The following is a 19,946-nucleotide window of genomic DNA, read 5'->3' as shown; positions in this document are numbered from 1 at the left end:
AGATCATATAAACACACACTATCAACATCCCGGTCTGTACGCACAGGATGCCACCTCCGCAGTGAAGTCAAGTCTTTTGTCTAAATAAAAAACGCACGCTGTGCAACTATGCCTCTGAAACGAAAATAATTTGATGTTGCAACAAAGATGGAAACTATATTGATTGTTTGAAAAAAGGAGTAACGCAGGCATGTCTCTGTCGTGAATATAGGTTCTCAAAAAACACTTTTTTGGCTTGTTTTTGGCATGCGGCAAATCAAAATTGATTAAAAAAAAAAAAAAACAACAACAACAAAAAAAAACTTGAGGATTTGATTTACTTTTCTTGTCAAACATTTCATGGCGGGTTGATTTGGAATAAAATCTCAGTGTTGGATTTGGTGCACTTTGAAACGATTCTTGTCAGATTAATTTTGAATAAATATTCAGCTTCAATTCAGGATTTGTGCTTATTGTACTACATTTTAATTCTTTAACAAACAGGACAAAGCAAAGGCAGAATACTGCATACATGAGACGAACAGGTACATGTAATTCTACTTTTATTCACAATCTCATCTCATTAACTTACTCCAACAGTTTATCGTTCATTTTGATTGTCCTTTTGCTACAACGAACCCCTCGATATAACGAACAAAAGGCTTAGACCCCAAAAGGTTCGTTATAGCGAGGGTGTACTAAAGTAATTTGTCTGGGGGCAAATGGATCAGTCCATAGCCACGTTTGTAATGGCTCTCGTAAACCAATGTTACTTCTATCAGAAGGACGCCTCATTTCTAGGGGAAAGAACAGATTCAAGGCTGTATTAGCTTCATCCTGCACATTATATCAACTTCATAACCATATACAGTATAACATATTGTGGGCCTCATTCACTAAATGGTGGTAAATGACCAGAATTACAGCGTGGCAGGGGGACGCCACACTGTGTGCAAAAATGAACCAGCGGTAGCTCTATTCAGTAAGCTAATTATATACAAGGAGGCTATGTGGTCCAGTGGTTAAAGAAAAGGGCTTGTATTATTATTATTATTATTATTATTATTATTATTATTATTATTATTATTATTATTATTATTATTATTATTATATAAGGGCGCTCAAAAGAAAAGGTAAACACAGTTCTGAGTTTGTCACAATGACAGCAGCAAAGGAGGACAGAGTGAGGAATCTAAAGTTTACAAACCAGGAGCTAAATGTATTAGCTGAAGAAGTGGTGGGGAATTATGAAAGGCTTTTTGGTGCTGAATCAGCGAGAACATTAACTTCAATGAAACATTAAGGACAAAATAAATGCGCTCCGTAGGAGGAGGGCGGGGGTCTTGTCCCCAATCACAGCGTCCTGTGAGACAGTCAAAGCAGAGAAAGTGATTGTTAATGGAACATTTCTGTGTAACTCTGCAAATCAAATAAATATGTGTTTAACTTGATCTCCCTCTGATTTATTTTGTAATATTAATCAAAAGTCAGCACAGCACTCGCTCAGTCAATTAAAAGTTCACTATTTACATTTCAAAAGGTGTTTGGCGAAACGTTACTTTAACATCAGATGCCATTTGATTGTTTGTGTTTATGACTGCACCTCATCTCACACTCTGTGTACATTCATTTATTGGACATTTACAGTTTCTTTTGTATATTTTAAAGCTATTTTAAGCACAGCCTATTTAAATATCACAAGTACATGGTGACTATATAAATATATTAACATAGCCGAAAGTGTTGCATATACACCTGCCTCGTAATCTTCATATATCCCTGACTGTCTGAGGATGTACAAGCACATTGTAACACTGGAACTCGAGTCGCTATTGAAACAATCTTTAAAAATGAAACAAACTTTGGCTGAAAACAAGAGTCGTTTAAAATGGTCTGTGTTGCCTGCAAAAAAAAGTAACAAGCAGACAAAAAGATTTTTTAAAAACAACCTTAAATGACAATGCTTTCGAGTTTTGTAAATCTTTAAAACATATGTTGACACATTAATTACAATGACCGTGTAATTCCCATAGACTATTTTGCTGCCTTTAATCCCAAAATATTAAACACGGGAGAAACATTAACTGCAAACCTGAAATGACAAAACCAAGGCTTTTGTGTTTTTCTTTATAAAAACAGAAATGTATCAAGTTTTAAAACCACAGATACCATCAAATTATTAGTAAATGATATGACACCAATTATAAAACTGCTTGTTAGAATGCTGCATGCTGATTAGTCCACCAGGGTTCCAAGCCATTACACCTGCACCTGTGCTAACCACGTATCACTGCACCACCAAAATCAACACCTGTCAAAAAGAAAACACCTGTCAAAACTCGACTGCGTCTCGTGCCTAACAATAAACCAAGAAGTGACAATATCCCGGACAAACCCATGCCCTCTCGTGCCTTATTGCTTAAATGTGCCACGGGAGCCTATCAGCCTAAAAAATAATAACAAAAACATTGGATACAACTAAGCATAGACATAAACAGCTAGTGTTTCTCCCTCTGTTACATTGTCTATCATTACAAAGGCAGACACACAATTGAAATCAATGCCATTCTCCATAAGCGTTTTAATGATAAGCCTGATCTACTACTGTTGTGTGGTTAGAGTCAAGGTGCAGTTTATCTACAAAGTAAGCAGTAAGTTTCTCTGAATTAGCCATTGTAAAGCTCTGTGGGATGAAAATAATGTACAAAACACAGCTGCCTTGATCATCAGTGTCCTCGTCGCATGCAACGCAAACAGACTCAGAATCGTTCATTTTGACATTTAAATATTCTTCGTGTGCTGCATACACTTTAGGGAGATACTCTCGCCTGAGTGTGTCACTGTTAGGCACGGCTCCACAATTCTGGATTTCTTTCATTAAAAAACGTTGTAATATTTCATTGACCAGCCGTTGTATCGATATGTTCGCTGCACAAAAGCTTCCACTAATTCAAACGTGTTGACATTACAAAATACCATGACATGACTTTCTGTGCTCTTTTTAAACAATCCTGTGATTGTGACCTGCTTGTTTGATAATTGTTTAGCTTGAACTGCAAGTTTGTTTTTCTTGTTTTTGTGTACTACGCTGTCAAGATGCTTGTCAATGGTACCTCTTCTTAGATGATCCAAAGACACATTACAAGTTGAGCAAAACATAATCCCACCATCTGCATGCAACGTCCCCTTTTCATAGCTCTGAACGTGATCTTCTGTTCAAATGAATTTAGCTTTTTTTGATTTGTCTGCTGTCTGCATTTTTAATGTTAATCATACACTGCAAGCTAATAAATCAACACTATTTAAACAACCATTTTAAACTTCCCGCCTCTGACTCGCATGTTACGTCATTGTACAGTATGAGGAATTCACCAATCATGAAGCTGGTATTTGTTTGACCCCATTGCCATAGTAACCAAATGCACGGCATTGACGCTGGACCATGTACAGCTACTGTAGCGCTGCTTCTACTTGATAAAAGTATGAAATGAACAGGGGAGGGGAAGAGTAATGTAAATTACTGAAAGGAAAGTAAAATGCATTCTTTTCACAGTAGCTCAATCTGTATCTAGTTATTACCTTCTCCTCACACAGCCCTAGTAATGTCTGCCTGGTCCAAAATACTCTCTCCCTGACTCTTCTTCTCACTCTCCTGTGCAGCTCTTCTGCTGGCTCTGTGTTACTGCCTGGTTTCAATAAGTGGTACTTTTAACACACGCTGAGGCACCTAGTAAAGTCAGCGCCCTTAAGTGAATATGGTTTGCATATCAAAAAACTCCCTCATGGTATTTTGTGATGTCATTTGCATACATTTCCACACATTAACATTATGCATTATATTTAAATGACTCGAACGCGGTACTTTTTCCACACGCTTTTATCCACTGGTTAGTGAATACAGCAAGAGGTGTACAAAGCACGTAGTAAAGGGGCTCACTGTGTGAAAAACACGTTACCGCTGTTTAGTGAATGAGGCCCTATAAATATTGTACAACAAATCTATTAAAGCCTGGTCCACTGCGATTATTTGTCCCTAATGCTTCCTTTGCTGCTCAGAGAGTGTTCCTTTCCAGTTGACTTTTAAAACTGTGGTGACAGGTGAAAGCACTTACTCTGAACGTGACATTCCAGCAGAGAGCATAATTGAGAAACTCTTGTACCTGCGGAACAACATGAAAAAGAGGCTGCTCGAGAGTGTCAAGCCTTTTTTATATTTTATTGTTACTATAACTTTAAAATGCAAAAGATAGATACAGTAGCTTTGCTTTGCATCTTTTTAAGTATCAGCTAAACAAACCTTAAAACATGCAATTAATCAAACGTCAGAAGCGCTACAAAAACAAATACACACTACCTGTGTATTACAACTTGGCATGTGGTGTTTCCAAATACTGTGTATTTCTAAACATAACTGAGTTTTATTGACTTAACTGGATAATACATCACCAGTAAAGACAGGGTTAATGTTCCTGGCTACACAGAAATAACAAGCCAATATTTGGGTTTTCTTGGGGGGGGTGGGGGTGGGGGGGGCAGGGGCTTTCAAAGCAAAGCCCATTGAAATATAGTGATGCTATCTTTTATATATTGTGATAGACCTAGAAGCGTTTTACTTTAGACATAATGGAAATATCTAATGGAGGGCCAGTGAAACAAATGGTGATCCTTACCTCTGTTTTGACTGGATCATAACTGGCCTCCTCTTCTTCCTCTGTGTCTGAAAAGAAGAAAAAATGTGTTTTATTTTCAGATTGATCACTGCGGTTGCATGTTTGCTTTCACAAAGCTGCCATTGTTTATAATTGAAACCATCGTGTTGTATTGCTGCAAGACCCTTTTATAGCTGCACCCAATGCACTCTCCCTAGAGCTCTGAATGCATCACACATGTGGGATATAATTAATCAGTTGCAGGCAAATAAGATGAGAAAAATCGAAACCAATTTGAAATCTGGTGTTTAAATCCCTGTAACCTCATCTTATTTGGAAACAGAAAGCAATAAAAATAACATGCAAACCACACTGAATTTATGGAGCTCTGGGACTTGAGTCCTCACCCACAATACTGAAAATCACATAAACCACCTAGGTAATCTAAGTAGGCTTAAACAACCAATTTAGATTATGTTATGCATATATTACAATTGTTCATCTGTGTAGAAGCTGAAGAACTGCCTTTGTCCTAAACATCCTAAAAATATATATTTTTTTAATAGGGCTTTATTAGAAGGTTCGTTCGCTAGTCAGGAATTCTAAGATTGTTTTAAACCTTCGAAGGTTCGTCAGACGCCATTCACGCACTGTATGTTTTTTTTGTTTTGTTTTTATTTTCTGTTAACAGAAATTGTTTGACGATGTGTGAATACTATACATCACACATTAAATGTCACTCGCATGCACAATTCGATCTTTTTATTTGTATAATGCTTATTACTTAAACAAAAGTTGACGTATTAAAATCCATCCAAATATTATAGTTATACATAGCACCTCTACAGCAGGGGGTATTATCCAAAGCACTTGACAGCAAAGCGTTGCACAGCGTAAGCTGTATTGAAAGAAATGTCTCGAAACCCTTCTGCTGTTTGGGATTTTTTTTGTTAAATGCCCAGAAAAGTTTAATGCAAACTGTGCAAGCGACTGCTGATGTATCATGGAGGCACATCTCTGGGGTCACTTTACAATCGTAAGTTCATATTATTATTATTATTATTATTATTATTATTATTATTAGTCGTAGTAGTAGTACTAAAATATGACTGTGACTGATAACCTGCTTGGAACGGTCACGTGTTAAATTAAGTTTGTTTTGACTAAGTCTGCTGCAGTTAGTGCTGCTGCAATGCAAGCTTACTCGCAAGCAGCATCAATTACGTGTAAATAAACAACGTGTATTTTCATTTTTATTTAAATTATAAAAACATGATTACTGATCTATATAATCTATTTTAAACTACATATGAATGTTTTAATCAATTTATATGGCTTCCCTATAAAATAATTGGATTTTCAATCAAATATAAACAAGTAGCTATGGTGACGTCACCAGTAAATTATGCAAATTAGTATCATAGAAGGTTTGAACCTTCCATCGGTAATGTGTTCCGAACCTTCGAAGGCCAAAATGTACCCTTCATTGCAGCCCTAATTTTTAATGATTTAAACCTTTTGTGTCATTGTCACAGGTGGCTTGGTGGCAATGTCACAAACCAGGAAGAGACAGACTCAGTACTACAGGTATGAACCGCTGATGCATGTGTTTATTATACATAAATAAAAGGTTTAAACACACAGAAAGAAAAACACTTTTCATAAACAAAAAGGCACATTGGCTAAAACAAAGCAGACAATAATTAAAACAAGTCTCATTCTGGTGTAAAGCCAGCAAGAGTAGCAGTTCAGTTTGTTCAATTTGTTTATTATTCAGCTATACTGAGACTAACAGTATAGCACTGCGTGCTAAAAATAATGTACCAGCACTGTATTGGTGTTTGAAAGCACACAGTCTACAAGTGTTTCAGGCCCTCCTGTGCATGAAGAGTATGCAATCTTGTCGCAACAGTAAAAAGCGTTACAGCTTTAGTAATTAAACGGTTGGGACAAACTACATTCCTATTAGTGTGTTGTGTTGCATGAATGTAGCATTAAAATCTATCTGTTAAGTTTTGTTAAATCTAGGAATGAATGCACCGTCAACTGTAATGCTGCTTGAAAAATTGATGAAATTCAAAGTAAACTCCTAATGGTGCATATCATTTGTCTGACATGCATTCATTAGAATGTATGATGTTCTAACTGCTACAGTACACCCAATCTAATACATCTGAGAATATGGTTTATACTAATATCACAAGCCCACTGTTTTGTTTGTAGACAATACTATTCACTAAAAATGATGAACGCATGTATACACTCAGCGCTGGTATTCTAAAATGCAACAAAGTTACAGGAAAACTTAAAAATGTAATTACATAAATAAGTAGGTATAGCGGGAGTGGTTTTAAGTGTGGAACAAGTTCTTTTTTTTAGGAGCTTGTTTTATAAATGATACTGACTTTTCAGTTACTTTGCCCTCTTCAGTAACCCTTTGGCCACTTTATTGTACTATGTTTCTTATGCTACTGTATGCTTTATAATGTATAGATGTGTTTTCAAAGTCTTCACGTACCTCATAGAGTTCAAATAAACAGTTTTAAAAATCCTGGAAGGGGATAAAGTAGGTATAGCATCTGCATTTATTGTCCTATACATACATCACTGCGACAATAGCAAGCTTGTATTTGTATTTAAATACTCACAACACTGCTGTTTATCACTCGCTCACTGCTACCCACTGCCACCCTCAAGCTGATACATTCCTTAGATATGACATCATGAAGCAAGAATGTTTCCATGTAGACAAACACAGAAACCAAAACAGCCAACCTTAAGTGTCTTTTGTGCTCTTATCTGTTACTGGCGATTGGAAATGATCTGAATCAGAAATTCTGTAAAAGATTTTTGACAAAGGATTAATTCCTTTCCATATTCAGCACACACTTTGGTGCACATTTTCCTTCACATGAATGCCCAATTTGTTATGCAAAAGCGTCCCTGACAATATTGTGTAACACATGTAAAATGATGCACAGGACAACAGACTTTTATAAGTAGGCGCTTGGTCGGCAGGTTCTTCCACTTCCAGAAGTGCAACACTCCTCCCAGGGAGATGCGAGGACTCTGCGAGAAACATGTACTGTACCTTGTACTTACTCACTTCATCAGCTTCAGAGAGGGAAGATAATTAAAAATGTTTAATAAAATAACGTATGCACAATAATACAAATATATGTGTAGATAAGACAATTGTGAATGTCTACATATATATATATATATATATATATATATATATATATATATATATATATATATATATATATATATACAGTACTGTGCAAAAGTTTTAGGCAGGTGTGAAAAAATGCTGTAAAGTAAGAATGCTTTCAAAAATAGACATGTTAATAGATTATATTTATCAATTAACTAAACGCAAAGTGAGTGAACAGAAGAAAAATCTAAATCAAATCCATATTTGGTGTGACCACCCTTTGCCTTCAAAACAGCATCAATTCTTCTAGGTACACTTGCACAAAGTCAGGGATTTGGTAGGCATATAGTCAGGTGTATGATTAAACAATTATACCAAACAGGTGCTAATGATCATCAATTCAATATGTAGGTTGAAACACAATCATTAACTGAAACAGAAACAGCTGTGTAGGAGGAATAAAACTGGGTGAGGAACAGCCAAACTCAGCTAACAAGGTGAGGTTGCTGAAGACAGTTTACTGTCAAAAGTCATACACCATGGCAAGACTGAGCACAGCAACAAGACACAAGGTAGTTATACTGCATCAGCAAGGTCTCTCCCAGGCAGAAATTTCAAGGCAGACAGGGGTTTCCAGATGTGCTGTCCAAGCTCTTTTGAAGAAGCACAAAGAAACGGGCAACGTTGAGGACCGTAGACGCAGTGGTCGGCCAAGGAAACTTACTGCAGCAGATGAAAGACACATCATGCTTACTTCTCTTCGCAATCGGAAGATGACCAGCAGTGCCATCAGCTCAGAATTGGCAGAAAACAGTGGGACCCTGGTACACCCATCTACTGTCCGGAGAAGTCTGGTCAGAAGTGGCCTTCATGGAAGACTTGCGGCCAAAAAGCCATACCTCCGACGTGGAAACAAGGCCAAGCGACTCAACTATGCACAAAAACACAGGAACTGGGGTGCAGAAAAATGGCAGCAGGTGCTCTGGACTGATGAGTCAAAATTTGAAATATTTGGCTGTAGCAGAAGGCAGTTTGTTCGCCGAAGAGCTGGAGAGCGGTACACGAATGAGTTTGGGGCTGCATTTCTGCAAATGGAGTTGGGGATTTGGTCAGAATTAATGGTCTCCTCAATGCTGAGAAGTACAGGCAGATACTTATCCATCATGCAATACCATCAGGGAGGCATCTGATTGGCCCCAAATTTATTCTGCAGCATGACAACGACCCCAAACATACAGCGAAAGTCATTAAGAACTATCTTCAGCGTAAAGAAGAACAAGGAGTCCTGGAAGTGATGGTATGGCCCCCACAGAGCCCTGATCTCAACATCATCGAGTCTGTCTGGGATTACAGAAGAGAGAGAAGCAACTGAGGCTGCCTAAATCCACAGAAGAACTGTGGTTAGTTCTCCAAGATGTTTGGGCCAACCTACCTGCCGAGTTCCTTCAAAAACTGTGTGCAAGTGTACCTAGAAGAATTGATGCTGTTTTGAAGGCAAAGGGTGGTCACACCAAATATGGATTTGATGTAGATTTTTCTTCTGTTCACTCACTTTGCATTTTGTTAATTGATAAATATAAACTATTAACATGTCTATTTTTGAAAGCATTCTTACTTTACAGCATTTTTTCACACCTGCCTAAAACTTTTGCACAGTACTGTATATATATATATATATATATATATATATATATATATATATATATATATATATATATATATGTAGACATTCACAATTGTCTTATCTACACATATATTTGTATTATTGTGCATACGTTATTTTATTAAACATTTTTAATTAACTGATGAAGTGAGTCAGTACAAGGTACAGTACATTCTCGCAGAGTCCTCGCATCTCCCTGGGAGGAGTGTTGCACTTCTGGAAGTGGAAGAACCTGCCGACCAAGCGCCTACTTATAAAAGTCTGTTGTTATATATATATAAATGTAAAATCGATTAACCGGTAAATGTATAGATTTACTAGCTCATCGGTCAATCTATAAAATAACCAGTATATGTGTAGATTAATCAGCTCACCAGTCAATGTATAAAATAACTAAGAAGATGGTAGTTATAATGCTATGGTAGTTAATGCTACAGCATTTGAGGTGAATTTGGAAATAAAGTAATGTCAGGTACCTTAATGGCAAAACAAACAAACAAAAAGATTTCTGTAAGATCTGTTATGTACTTGGGTAAATTAACTAATTTATTATTGTATTTTTTTGTATGATTTGATTAATCTTTCAAAACTTCACTGCATCCCTTCTTGCAATATTATTATTATTATTATTATTATTACTTTTATTAATAATAAATGTATTTAGCAGAGAGCACGTACTAATGTTTTGTCCAACATACAGACTTCTGGTTTTATTTCTAATGATTTTATCCACCTTGTATTTCACTATGTTAAAAAATAAAATAAAATAAAAAAGCACTTTCTCGATTTTATTTTAAATAATTTTAAATCAGTTTAGCATATCCTAAGTGCATGCAGGTTTTGCATTTCAGTGAGAATCATACATAGTGCGCTACGTCATTTTGCAGGCAAAACATTACTTTGTATTGTGAATTGCTGCAAGACAGTGATAATGGATGTAAGTAAATTGGAGACTGCTATGGCTAGAAAAAAAGAGAAAACTGTGTGATTATTAGTTTGTCAAGAAATAGTTGAAACCCTGGAGAAGCTTCAAGCAGGGGATCGGGCTAAACTACCATCTCCTTAGTTATTTTATACATTGACTGATGAACTGGTAAATCTATACATTTACCATTTAATCTATAGACTGATCGAAATTACACATGAACCGTAACATAAATATTAGTACAGTGGCCAATTTTGTTAATGAAAAGTCTGCTGGATTTGTGAAGTGTTGCAAGACTATAGATACGGTAATCATTAGAACATGAATGGAATTTTTAGGAAGGCTCTGGTAATCTCGGAAATGGATATTTGTAATAAAAGATTTCTGATTTCCCTGATTTCTGTTTGACCTGTATAGGGTCAGAAACTCTCGTTATTTAAGCTGATAACACAATTATTTTTACTATCATTAGTTAAGTACTATCGATCCATGCTGGCAAGGTCAAATGGAGTTGTATGCTCTTTAAAAGATTTATATCTGAGATATGAAGATATATGAGGAGAGCAGAACACCTGTTTAACTCCTTTTGAAGAAACACAGCCCTTCCGGGACAGATTACTGTGTTTGTAAGAAGAAATCGATAGATAACTGCATTTATCAAAATCAATTTAGACTTCAAAATCTGTTGTTGGGAGAGAAGATCATATTGGTTTCCCAGGTTGATAGGAAACAAATATGACAGTACGGTACTAGAACACTCTCTATGCTTGGCTTAGCTAATTACATTTTGGACAAAAGGATGTAACCATTGGTAAACACCAAAAATCAAGTTATTCTCCTATGAATTAAAATGATTCACTAGCATTACTGGAGTGCTCTACTGCTCTTTTGGGGTGTATTCCTTTGATTCCACCTGGAGAGCTCTACCTCCTGTAGTAGAGGCCTGCTAAAGTAATGCTGGGTGAACTTGCAGCCAGTACCTTTGTGGCAACTCACGATATATTGACTTTAAGACCTCTTCTGCTCTTCCAGGCTAAAAGCCAGTTATAGCAGAAGAGCCAGTCTTGAAGATTTAGAGAACACTGGAGTGATGACGCAGACAATACAATTCTCCACAAGAGACAAAGGAATACAGCCTTGGTCTTTGAACTGATGTGCCTTCCAAGCAGTTCCTCATAACATTTCAACTCTGAGAACTCCAGAACATTTATCGCATAGACTCCCCCATCAATTAACTTTGAACCCTACTAAACTGTGCTGGAAATAATAATAATAAAACAGAACACACATCAACTACACTTGGTCACACAACCAAAATGTTGTCTACTCATGTACATTATTGCCATCCAAGTGCAGAGAAGGAACATACTACAGCTAGGTGGTGATGTTGTACACCTGGTCTTCTTATCGTCAAGGTGATAACTCAACCGTTTCAGGCAAAATCAGATAACACTGTGTACTTCCATTAAACAAATACCGGGAGCAAAAAGTTCAAACACTGATATGAATACGCTCCAGTTAACCAGCCTTTGTATGAAGAAAAAAAAAGTTCTACTTGTAACACTAACCTGTATTTGATATCACTTTCCCTTGAACAAAAATACCTTGTTGCCTGTGCTAGTAAATGCTTTATGCAGACAGCAAGCACACAGCCTTTGTGACCTTAAACACTGCCTCTCCTTCCTGCCTTATCAGAAAATCAATGTTTCTCAGACAGGCTTCAGTTTCTTCCAGGAAAAGGAGAGAACGCTACCGTCTAAAAATAACACTGCAACCAGGATTTACATTTTTTTTAATTGTCTCACCTACTTGCTATTTTTTTCTGATTTGCTTGCTTTTTTCACCTTGGATTCACCTTTGCTGCCAGCCATACTGATTTCAAAAGCTACAGGTGTTATATTTCTATTTCCATATCTCATTGGATCCTGTTTCTACACAATGTTTCACACAGAGGGCTTTCATTAATTATGCTTTTAATTCAGAAAGTATTTTCTGATGTGGCAACCCAGTTCCTCCTATTCATTCCTTAAACACCTTAATAGACATAGACCAGCCTTCTCACACCTAATTCCCAGTTGGTCACTTGTGAAAATCCAGTACAGCAAACTTTTGTAGTTTTACTAGACCAGGCTGTGGTATAGTAAAACTACAAATGTTTGTAAACCTTGCATGTAAATCAAGCTAGCAACATTCTCGGGTGCTTTGCTGTGATTGTGATGAAATCAGGAACCTACTTGCAGAAACAATGGCAAATTTAAAGAAGTCTAGTGAACACTGGCCACTGAAATGGTTAAATAATGTAGAGTACTGTTCATCCGGTCTTTCATTGTGAACTGGGGGAAAGGGGAGCGATTGTAAAAACAATTACCCAGTTTGGCAGATTTGTTCACAAACTCACACCCTCTATTATTTCTTCAAATTTTTTGGCACCACTTCCTCTGAGAGCATGTTCACTTAAAATAACACTTCAAAAACCTTAGCACTCAAGTTCTTAGAAAGAAGCAGGAGAATGTCGCAGGATGGTCATAAAGGGAGAAAAGGAAACTGCATCTGCACACCTACTGTAAAATCCCCAAACTACAAACAGTAAGATACCTCACAGGTACTGTCAATTTACACACAACTTATTTGCCCCGATATAACTTAACAAGGTCTATTGTAACCAGTCGTTTCACATGAAACATCTGACGGCAAAAAATGTAATTAGATTGAAACAACAATAAAATAATTTGGGAAAATGCTGTATCCCAACAGGAAGCCAATTAAAAAATTATAAGACATATTTTTTAGGTCCAGTCTATCTCTTTTTTTAAACTATTAACAAAAAAAAACAAAAAAAAAGAAGTTTGATTGGGCCATGTCCTTGACTTAAAGATATATATATATATATATATATATATATATATATATATATATATATATATATATATATATATATATATATATTAAATACCTTAATTATTAATTGCATTTCCCTGACTTGAATTTGGCCTATAATCTTTCACTGATGGCGTCATACATGTTTTGTTGTACAAAATGATCAAACAATACATTAGGCAAGGAACGGAGGAGTATTCAAACAATAAAAAGGTTCCACTGCTGTTGCCAGAGTTGTGATGGGTTTGGAGTATAGCCAAGTTTACTTTGGCACAGCAGCAGCATGACCTTATATCCCCTTTCCATGAGACACAGCTGTCTATAATTATACTTTCTCTTCATTCTTGTTGGCATTTCGCAGGGGCTCACACATTTTTTTCATCTTTAAATGGCGGATTTGAGCTAACGACTGGGAAATGCTTTCGTGCCTTACTGGCAACTCTCTTGTTGGGCTGAGTTGTCCTACTATTCTGAGGCTTCTTCCATAGACAAGTGGGTTGTACTGCAGCTCAAGTTTGCCTAATACTATAGCTGCAAGCTTCTGTGACACTGTGATCCCTAAGTAACCTCCACATTTTAAACCCTGTTCCAGACTTGCATAACTGCTTAGCCAGAGTAGAACAGTACTGTACTATTTTTCATTGTGGGGCTCGACCTACAAGAACTATGCTCTGTTATTCATTCGGGTGGCCATGATAGGGGAAACCCTGTGTAAATAAAACCGAGGCAAGACCGTCAGCAGCTGGAGCGAAAGAACGGGACAAGCAAGCACGGCTGAGGAAGACAGCCGTTAGTAAATAAGAGAGAGAAAAATAAGTGTTACGTACCCAAGGGGGACGTGTGTAGGTAGCTGGGAGAACCTTGGCCACCCCAGTGTATAGTGACGGAATACCAGCACGCAGGTTGGAGACCCGAGCTGACCGGTTTAGCAGTGGTGGGGGACGCTGCATAAGCAGCACCTTTTGTTTGTAGTTTTATTACTGTGTTTTATTTTCCCTTTTTCTTTCACCGTTTGTTTTAATTATTATTTCTGAGCACCTGCGCATAAAACAAGTGCAACCCCTTTACCATTGTTGGTATTGGGGATAATAAACGAAAGAAAAAAAATAATAATAAAACTGGGCACCAGAGAGGTGTTTCAATTACAAGCTTCTGTCTCCCGTGTCAGTGAATACCCACACCCTACCACAGTGTTCAATTTTTATTTTGTACTGTAAAAGGTTTGATAAGGAGTGCAACAGGACGGATCAGACCCAAACAGAGATGAAAGTGAGGAGAAGTAAAAAAAAAAAAAAAAGAGATGAAAAGTGGCAAGAATCTGGAATCCACTGCCGTGTTGGATTTTTTGCTCAGGAACACAAATAGAATGAAGTTAAGATTCAGATTACACCTGAAATTAGAATGTATACCACATAAGTGATAGGGTCTGTGAAACTTGATGCAAGTATCCTGTCAAATAAAGTTGAGGTAAAATACACAATTAGTTTCAAGTGAAATCTTTTTTCTTACCTGTGCACAAGGGCTGAAATAAATGTTGTACAGCATGTCTTCTCTTTTAATGTTCTTGTTCCTTTGGATCTCGAATGCAACTTGTTTACATCAGAAAGTCACTCCCTTTTAATTGTTAAAGGTCAAAAAGGAACCATGTACACTTTCAATTCACAGGGCGTTTGCTGAGGCTGTAAGGATAGAGCAGAGGAAGCAGAAACAGGCTTTTTAATGGGACAGAGGCAGACAAAGAGAGCCCGGACTTAGGATAGAAGCGGGCTTGGAGGGGCCCAGACTTGAAGTTAGTATAGGAAGAGATCCCCGACCGATGAGCCGCCTTTACGTAGGACCGGGCTTGGTTGAAGGCTGAAGCCTAGAGGATCTGAAAACATATAAAAGGTCTGACTCGGCAGAGGCACCTCTCGGGGCGAAGGAAAATCAGATGAATCAGGACCTGAAATGAGAGATAGAAAAGGGTTCCCTGACTGATCTGGTGCTGCCCTCAGATGAGGTGTATACTTGCCACTCAGTGTAGAGGAAAAAACCCTTTGCTCTTAGGAGAAAACCTCTGGTGGACCCGGCGGATCAGGTAGCCCCCATTCCATGCATGTTAACAATTTTTTGATGGACTTCGGCGATGTCGGTACATGATGAACGAATATATGAATCGACTGCTGAGGATTGTGTGGATATTGATGTTGGTCTTGGCTGCAGAAGTGACTGCTCTGATTCTAAATGAATGAGTGGTATAGAACTGAGGAGGCAGGCCTGTTCGGGAAACAAGGGTAGCAAGATGACAGGATAACGAGTGCCAGGATATAATTGTGCAGGAGAAGTCGATGAACAGTGGGTCTGATGGGAGAAATGGTTTCTTAGAAGCAATGTACTTTGACATGAATGAGTAGGGGCATACTGGTGAGTCAATTTTTTGAGAGTTGAAAGAAATGCACTTGGTGAAGCTGGTCGGTTTTAATCGACTGCTGAGGATGCTCAGCGCCCTTTGCACCACATATTCTGGAAACAAGGGCAAAGAGATGAGATGCCGACCATCCTGTGTGTTAGTTAATCCAGGATCGATTAGCAGTTTGCTACTATCATGTCTGCTTGGAATGGAAAAGATGAACTCAAATTCAGAGATTTGGGTTTCACAACTCCAGTCATTCTCCTAATAGTGGAACTCCTTAACTCATAATCAAGACAGATTTCCAGTCTCTCACCATGTATTAATGCTTGTAGTATTTGAGAGGATAAGCAGACATATGACTAGATTGCTGAGGAAGTCAAGCACCCCGTATTTATTTATTTTTATTTTATTTATTTCTTTATTAGATGGGGATTAGCATTAGCCTTGATTCCAGAAATGGCTGTCATGATCTGAGTATTGGAGGAAAGCTGGAGCGTTGGAATCTCTGGAGGAGGGCAGTTGCAGATTTAAAACAGTAAACTAAAGCAACTTTTGCATGCTGCAGTAGTGAGAAGATCTGAAGAGGGAGCTGAGATCTGCTGTAGTGAGGAGCGATTAACAGTAGAGGGCGTGATCTGCTGAACAGTGCAGAGATATGAGGAAGTAAATGATGGAGTGCTGTCAGCAGTGTGCGGTGGCCTGCTGTAGAGAGCAGAGATCTGCTGAATGCGGTGGATAATGATCTTTGAGTGTTAAGACGGTTTAGATGGTGCCGGAGATGGGGCTGCCTTTGGGCATAGATCTGAGGCCGCTACAGAACCTGAGAGGATGAAGAATGTTGCTCTGAGGCTGCTGCAAAACCTATTGATTTGATCAGGAGCAGTCTAAGAGTGTATTGTCCATTGCGGGGTAGGAGGACGCTTTGACTGAAACGTTAATAATCGTAGGACATGGTTTCCGTATCTGACTGGCGGCTCACACTGAATGGAACGATGACTTTGAAAGTTGAATAAAGTGCCTTCATGAAATTGGTCGGTTTGGAGGAGCGGAGCCAGATGAGGAAGTGCGAATCCGGGAACAGGAAGAGGTTGCAGGAATGGATGCCTGAAGCAAGGAAGCTGGAAGTTAATGTGACGGTGGATTCTGAGCATCTCAGAAAGCCGATAAGCACGTGGCTTCATGACCAGGTCCTCGAAGGGGGGTGGGCGGAGGGTTGAAATTGAAGAATGTCAGTTGATAGGTAGGCAAAAGGTTGAGGCAGGAGGGGAACTCCTGAGAATCCCTCGGAGTGACAATGAACTGCAGGAATGGATTGAAAAGATTTGCAGAAATAGCAAACAATCTTAAAATATGTAGAAATTGTGGTGTTATACTGCTGTCTAGAGGTTGTGATTGGAATTGAAACCATTGGCTTCAGTGAAGCAGGGTAGAATATATTTGGTTACTGTGATTAAAATCTTTGTCTATATATAAGTATATATATATATATATATATATATATATATATATATATATATATATATATATATATATATATATATATATATATATATATATATAAAGTTAACGTAGGTTTACAAGACAAGCCTGCAGTATTTAGATGTCACAATTCGGTGAGTTGAACTCGCTCTCACGTTGTGAAAGAGCAGCAGCAAGAGCCAGAAGATTGCAGTACTGAGGCACAGGCTCGCAGTGCCTGATGAAGCTGCCTGGTCACCATGGTTTGTGAGGCGCCGGTAGAAAAGTTGCAGTACAGCAGTGTCGTTGGAGTATGTTATGAGACCCTTCAAAATCACAAGCTGCCATTGGTTGAAAGAGTTTGTAATGGGCTGGGTAGAAAAACTTTAAAAACGTTGAACGTACCTGATGGAGGTCCAGGACAAGATCTTCTGATGGAACGGTAAATTGTGCTGGCTCTGTGGGAGCAGGTGCTGAGTGGGGAGCGGGGGAGGTGAGCCTGTTGCAGGCGAGGAGTAAAGACAGATTCAGCAGACAAAGCTTCGTGGTAGATTTAAATAGAGCTAAGGCAAGGCAATCACTGAACACGGGAATGTCTGTCTTGTCGGCGGAGCTTTGAAAGTTTTCAAACAGCCCCAACTCCCGCCCACTGAATCTCTCACAAATGCTAACATTTGTTCTTGTTAATTTCTATTTTTGTGGCACCTTCTTTTCCCTCCTGTTTTTTGAGCTTTAATAATAATAATAATAATAATAATAATAATAATAATAATAATAATAATAATAATAAAAATAATAATAATAATAACAACAACTAGAACTACCAGGCAGTACCAAACACTTAAGCAATTACTGGAAGAAGCGGGTTTAGTGCAACTGAAATGCAACTGTTCTTTTTATTACTGGGATCATGGTTCTACAGTAAATAACTAGAGGAGAAGAAAATAAAAAAAACAACCATAAAAGGACAAACAGGGCTGCTGTTGTTATTGCTAGGCATGGAAGTCACTCACTCACACACACTATTTCAAATGACCACTGCAGAAGACAAAGCACAATACTTGCTCACAGTAATAACTATGCATTCTATTTTTAAAATAAATTTTTTCTCCTCACCATGCAATGCTATTACTAAAACAGACTGGTTTCCATAAGAGCAAGATACACCAAGTACCAATGGCACACAGCTGCTTGGTTCAAATGTGTAATGTATATACTTGAACATATTCTTAATCAGTACTTTTAAACAGTCAAAAATAATCTTGTCAGCTTGACAGCTTCATGAACTCTCGGATACCATCTTGATTTTTTTCACAACAAATAAAGGCTTAGTGGGGAGCAGTACGTGGGTAGTGAATATAAAACTAGGCCACAAGCAGTTATTGAAACATCCTTAGGCAAACCTTCCTCTGTCAATGGAAATGGACGCATTTCCATGGAATAATTTAGTCTAAAACCTTCAGCAAAAAATATATATCTCTCATTAGCATAAGAACATTCTCACAGTTACAATGGTTTTATTTTCGCTTTGACTCAGGTAAAGCCCACTTACAGTAACCTGCCACAAAGATGCAAGGATGACGTAAGTACTCTCCGCATTACGGGTACCCCATCTGACCAAACACAGTTCTCTACTGCATGTGCTGCCTGGAACGTGACTCAGCCGACCGTTACCGGAGTCATAGTGAAAAATAAAGAAGATCAACAGCAGACAAAAAGTACAACTGAGTTATAAGAGAAATTGTCAAAATTCAAATGGCACAGAAAACAACAACAACAAAACCCAAAGTAAAGTACAGATCATTCACAAAAATGTGTCAGGCATCAATTTTCACCTGAGACAGGTGAAAGGTAAAGTAGGTGTATTTTAAAGGTTTATTTATCTATTTAATTTATTTTGGTTCCCTTGCATCACTTGGGAAAGGTTCAGGCATTTTTTTTTCCCTTTTTATTTAATGGCACAGTCCATGGGGCGTAGAAAGAAAAGAATACCAGCCAAACATTTGTTTTAAATGAAGGTAATTTATTTTGTTAACTTAGATAAAGGAAAATGTTACTTCACCGTGGCTTGGAATGACATGTAGACTATAAGTCAATAGTAAACTACGGCTACTCTCACAAAGCTCATCAGTAACTTGAAGAACCTGTGCAATTATTTTGACTGCTTCTCTGCTAAAGGCACACATCTCCTTGGAGACTAGACAAAGAACCAGCATGCCACCTATTCATTCCATTTTGAACATTTCTGGATTTATTTTTGCTGGGGTATTCCTTGCCTTGCACAAAGCGGCAGCAAGAAACTCATTTCACCCTCTATAACCTTGTTAAAATTGTAATCTTAAGGGGACTTTCTGCCCCTCTATGAAGCTCAGTGTGATCACAGCTCTCAGTGATTCTCACTGGGAGTGACATGCTAGAGGAGCTGCAGGCCTTCCTGTGGCCAGACCCTGCTCTTTGTCATGCTTGAGCTGGGTTTTTCCAGTTATTTGAATTGTTAACGCAGTACAACCCTAGATACCACATCACATTAATGACAGGTTGGGTTTGTTTAGATCGTGTGTCACTGCTAGGATGGACTGGGGCATAAGCATGACACCCAATCTTCCTGACCAGGATCTTCCATCTCCTAGGACTTCAGCTTTAGGATACATTTCCTCTGTACAGGCCACATTACACAAGACATTGAGCTGGTGTTGCTTACCAATGACCCATATAGTTAGGGCTTATGATTTTCGGTTTTAACCAATAAAACCCGATAAAACACCCCCAATACAAATAAAATGTAATCGATGGATAGTCAATAAACACCGGAAAACACAGTAAAAACTGTGGAAATGGTTAACAGG

The 19,946-nt window shown here is 38.0% G+C and overlaps 1 protein-coding gene across 6 annotated transcripts in view; it reads right to left on the bottom strand.

Annotated features, from left to right (window-relative positions):
- LOC117411349 (DNA (cytosine-5)-methyltransferase 3A-like) overlaps positions 1–19,946 on the bottom strand; it is a 228,168-nt gene that overhangs the window by 76,680 nt on the left and 131,542 nt on the right. For all 6 annotated transcript variants that reach the window (XM_059025742.1, XM_059025744.1, XM_059025743.1 and 3 more), the window contains one exon: positions 4,650–4,696. In XM_059025742.1, coding sequence (XP_058881725.1) covers positions 4,650–4,696 — 47 coding nt within the window. The remainder of the gene's footprint in view (positions 1–4,649; positions 4,697–19,946) is intronic.

The sequence above is a fragment of the Acipenser ruthenus genome, chromosome 6, assembly GCF_902713425.1.
Source record: "Acipenser ruthenus chromosome 6, fAciRut3.2 maternal haplotype, whole genome shotgun sequence".
Classification (NCBI taxonomy): domain Eukaryota; kingdom Metazoa; phylum Chordata; class Actinopteri; order Acipenseriformes; family Acipenseridae; genus Acipenser; species Acipenser ruthenus.
The sequence above is the reverse complement of the archived record's forward strand: the minus strand, read 5'-3'. Positions and strand labels throughout refer to the sequence as shown.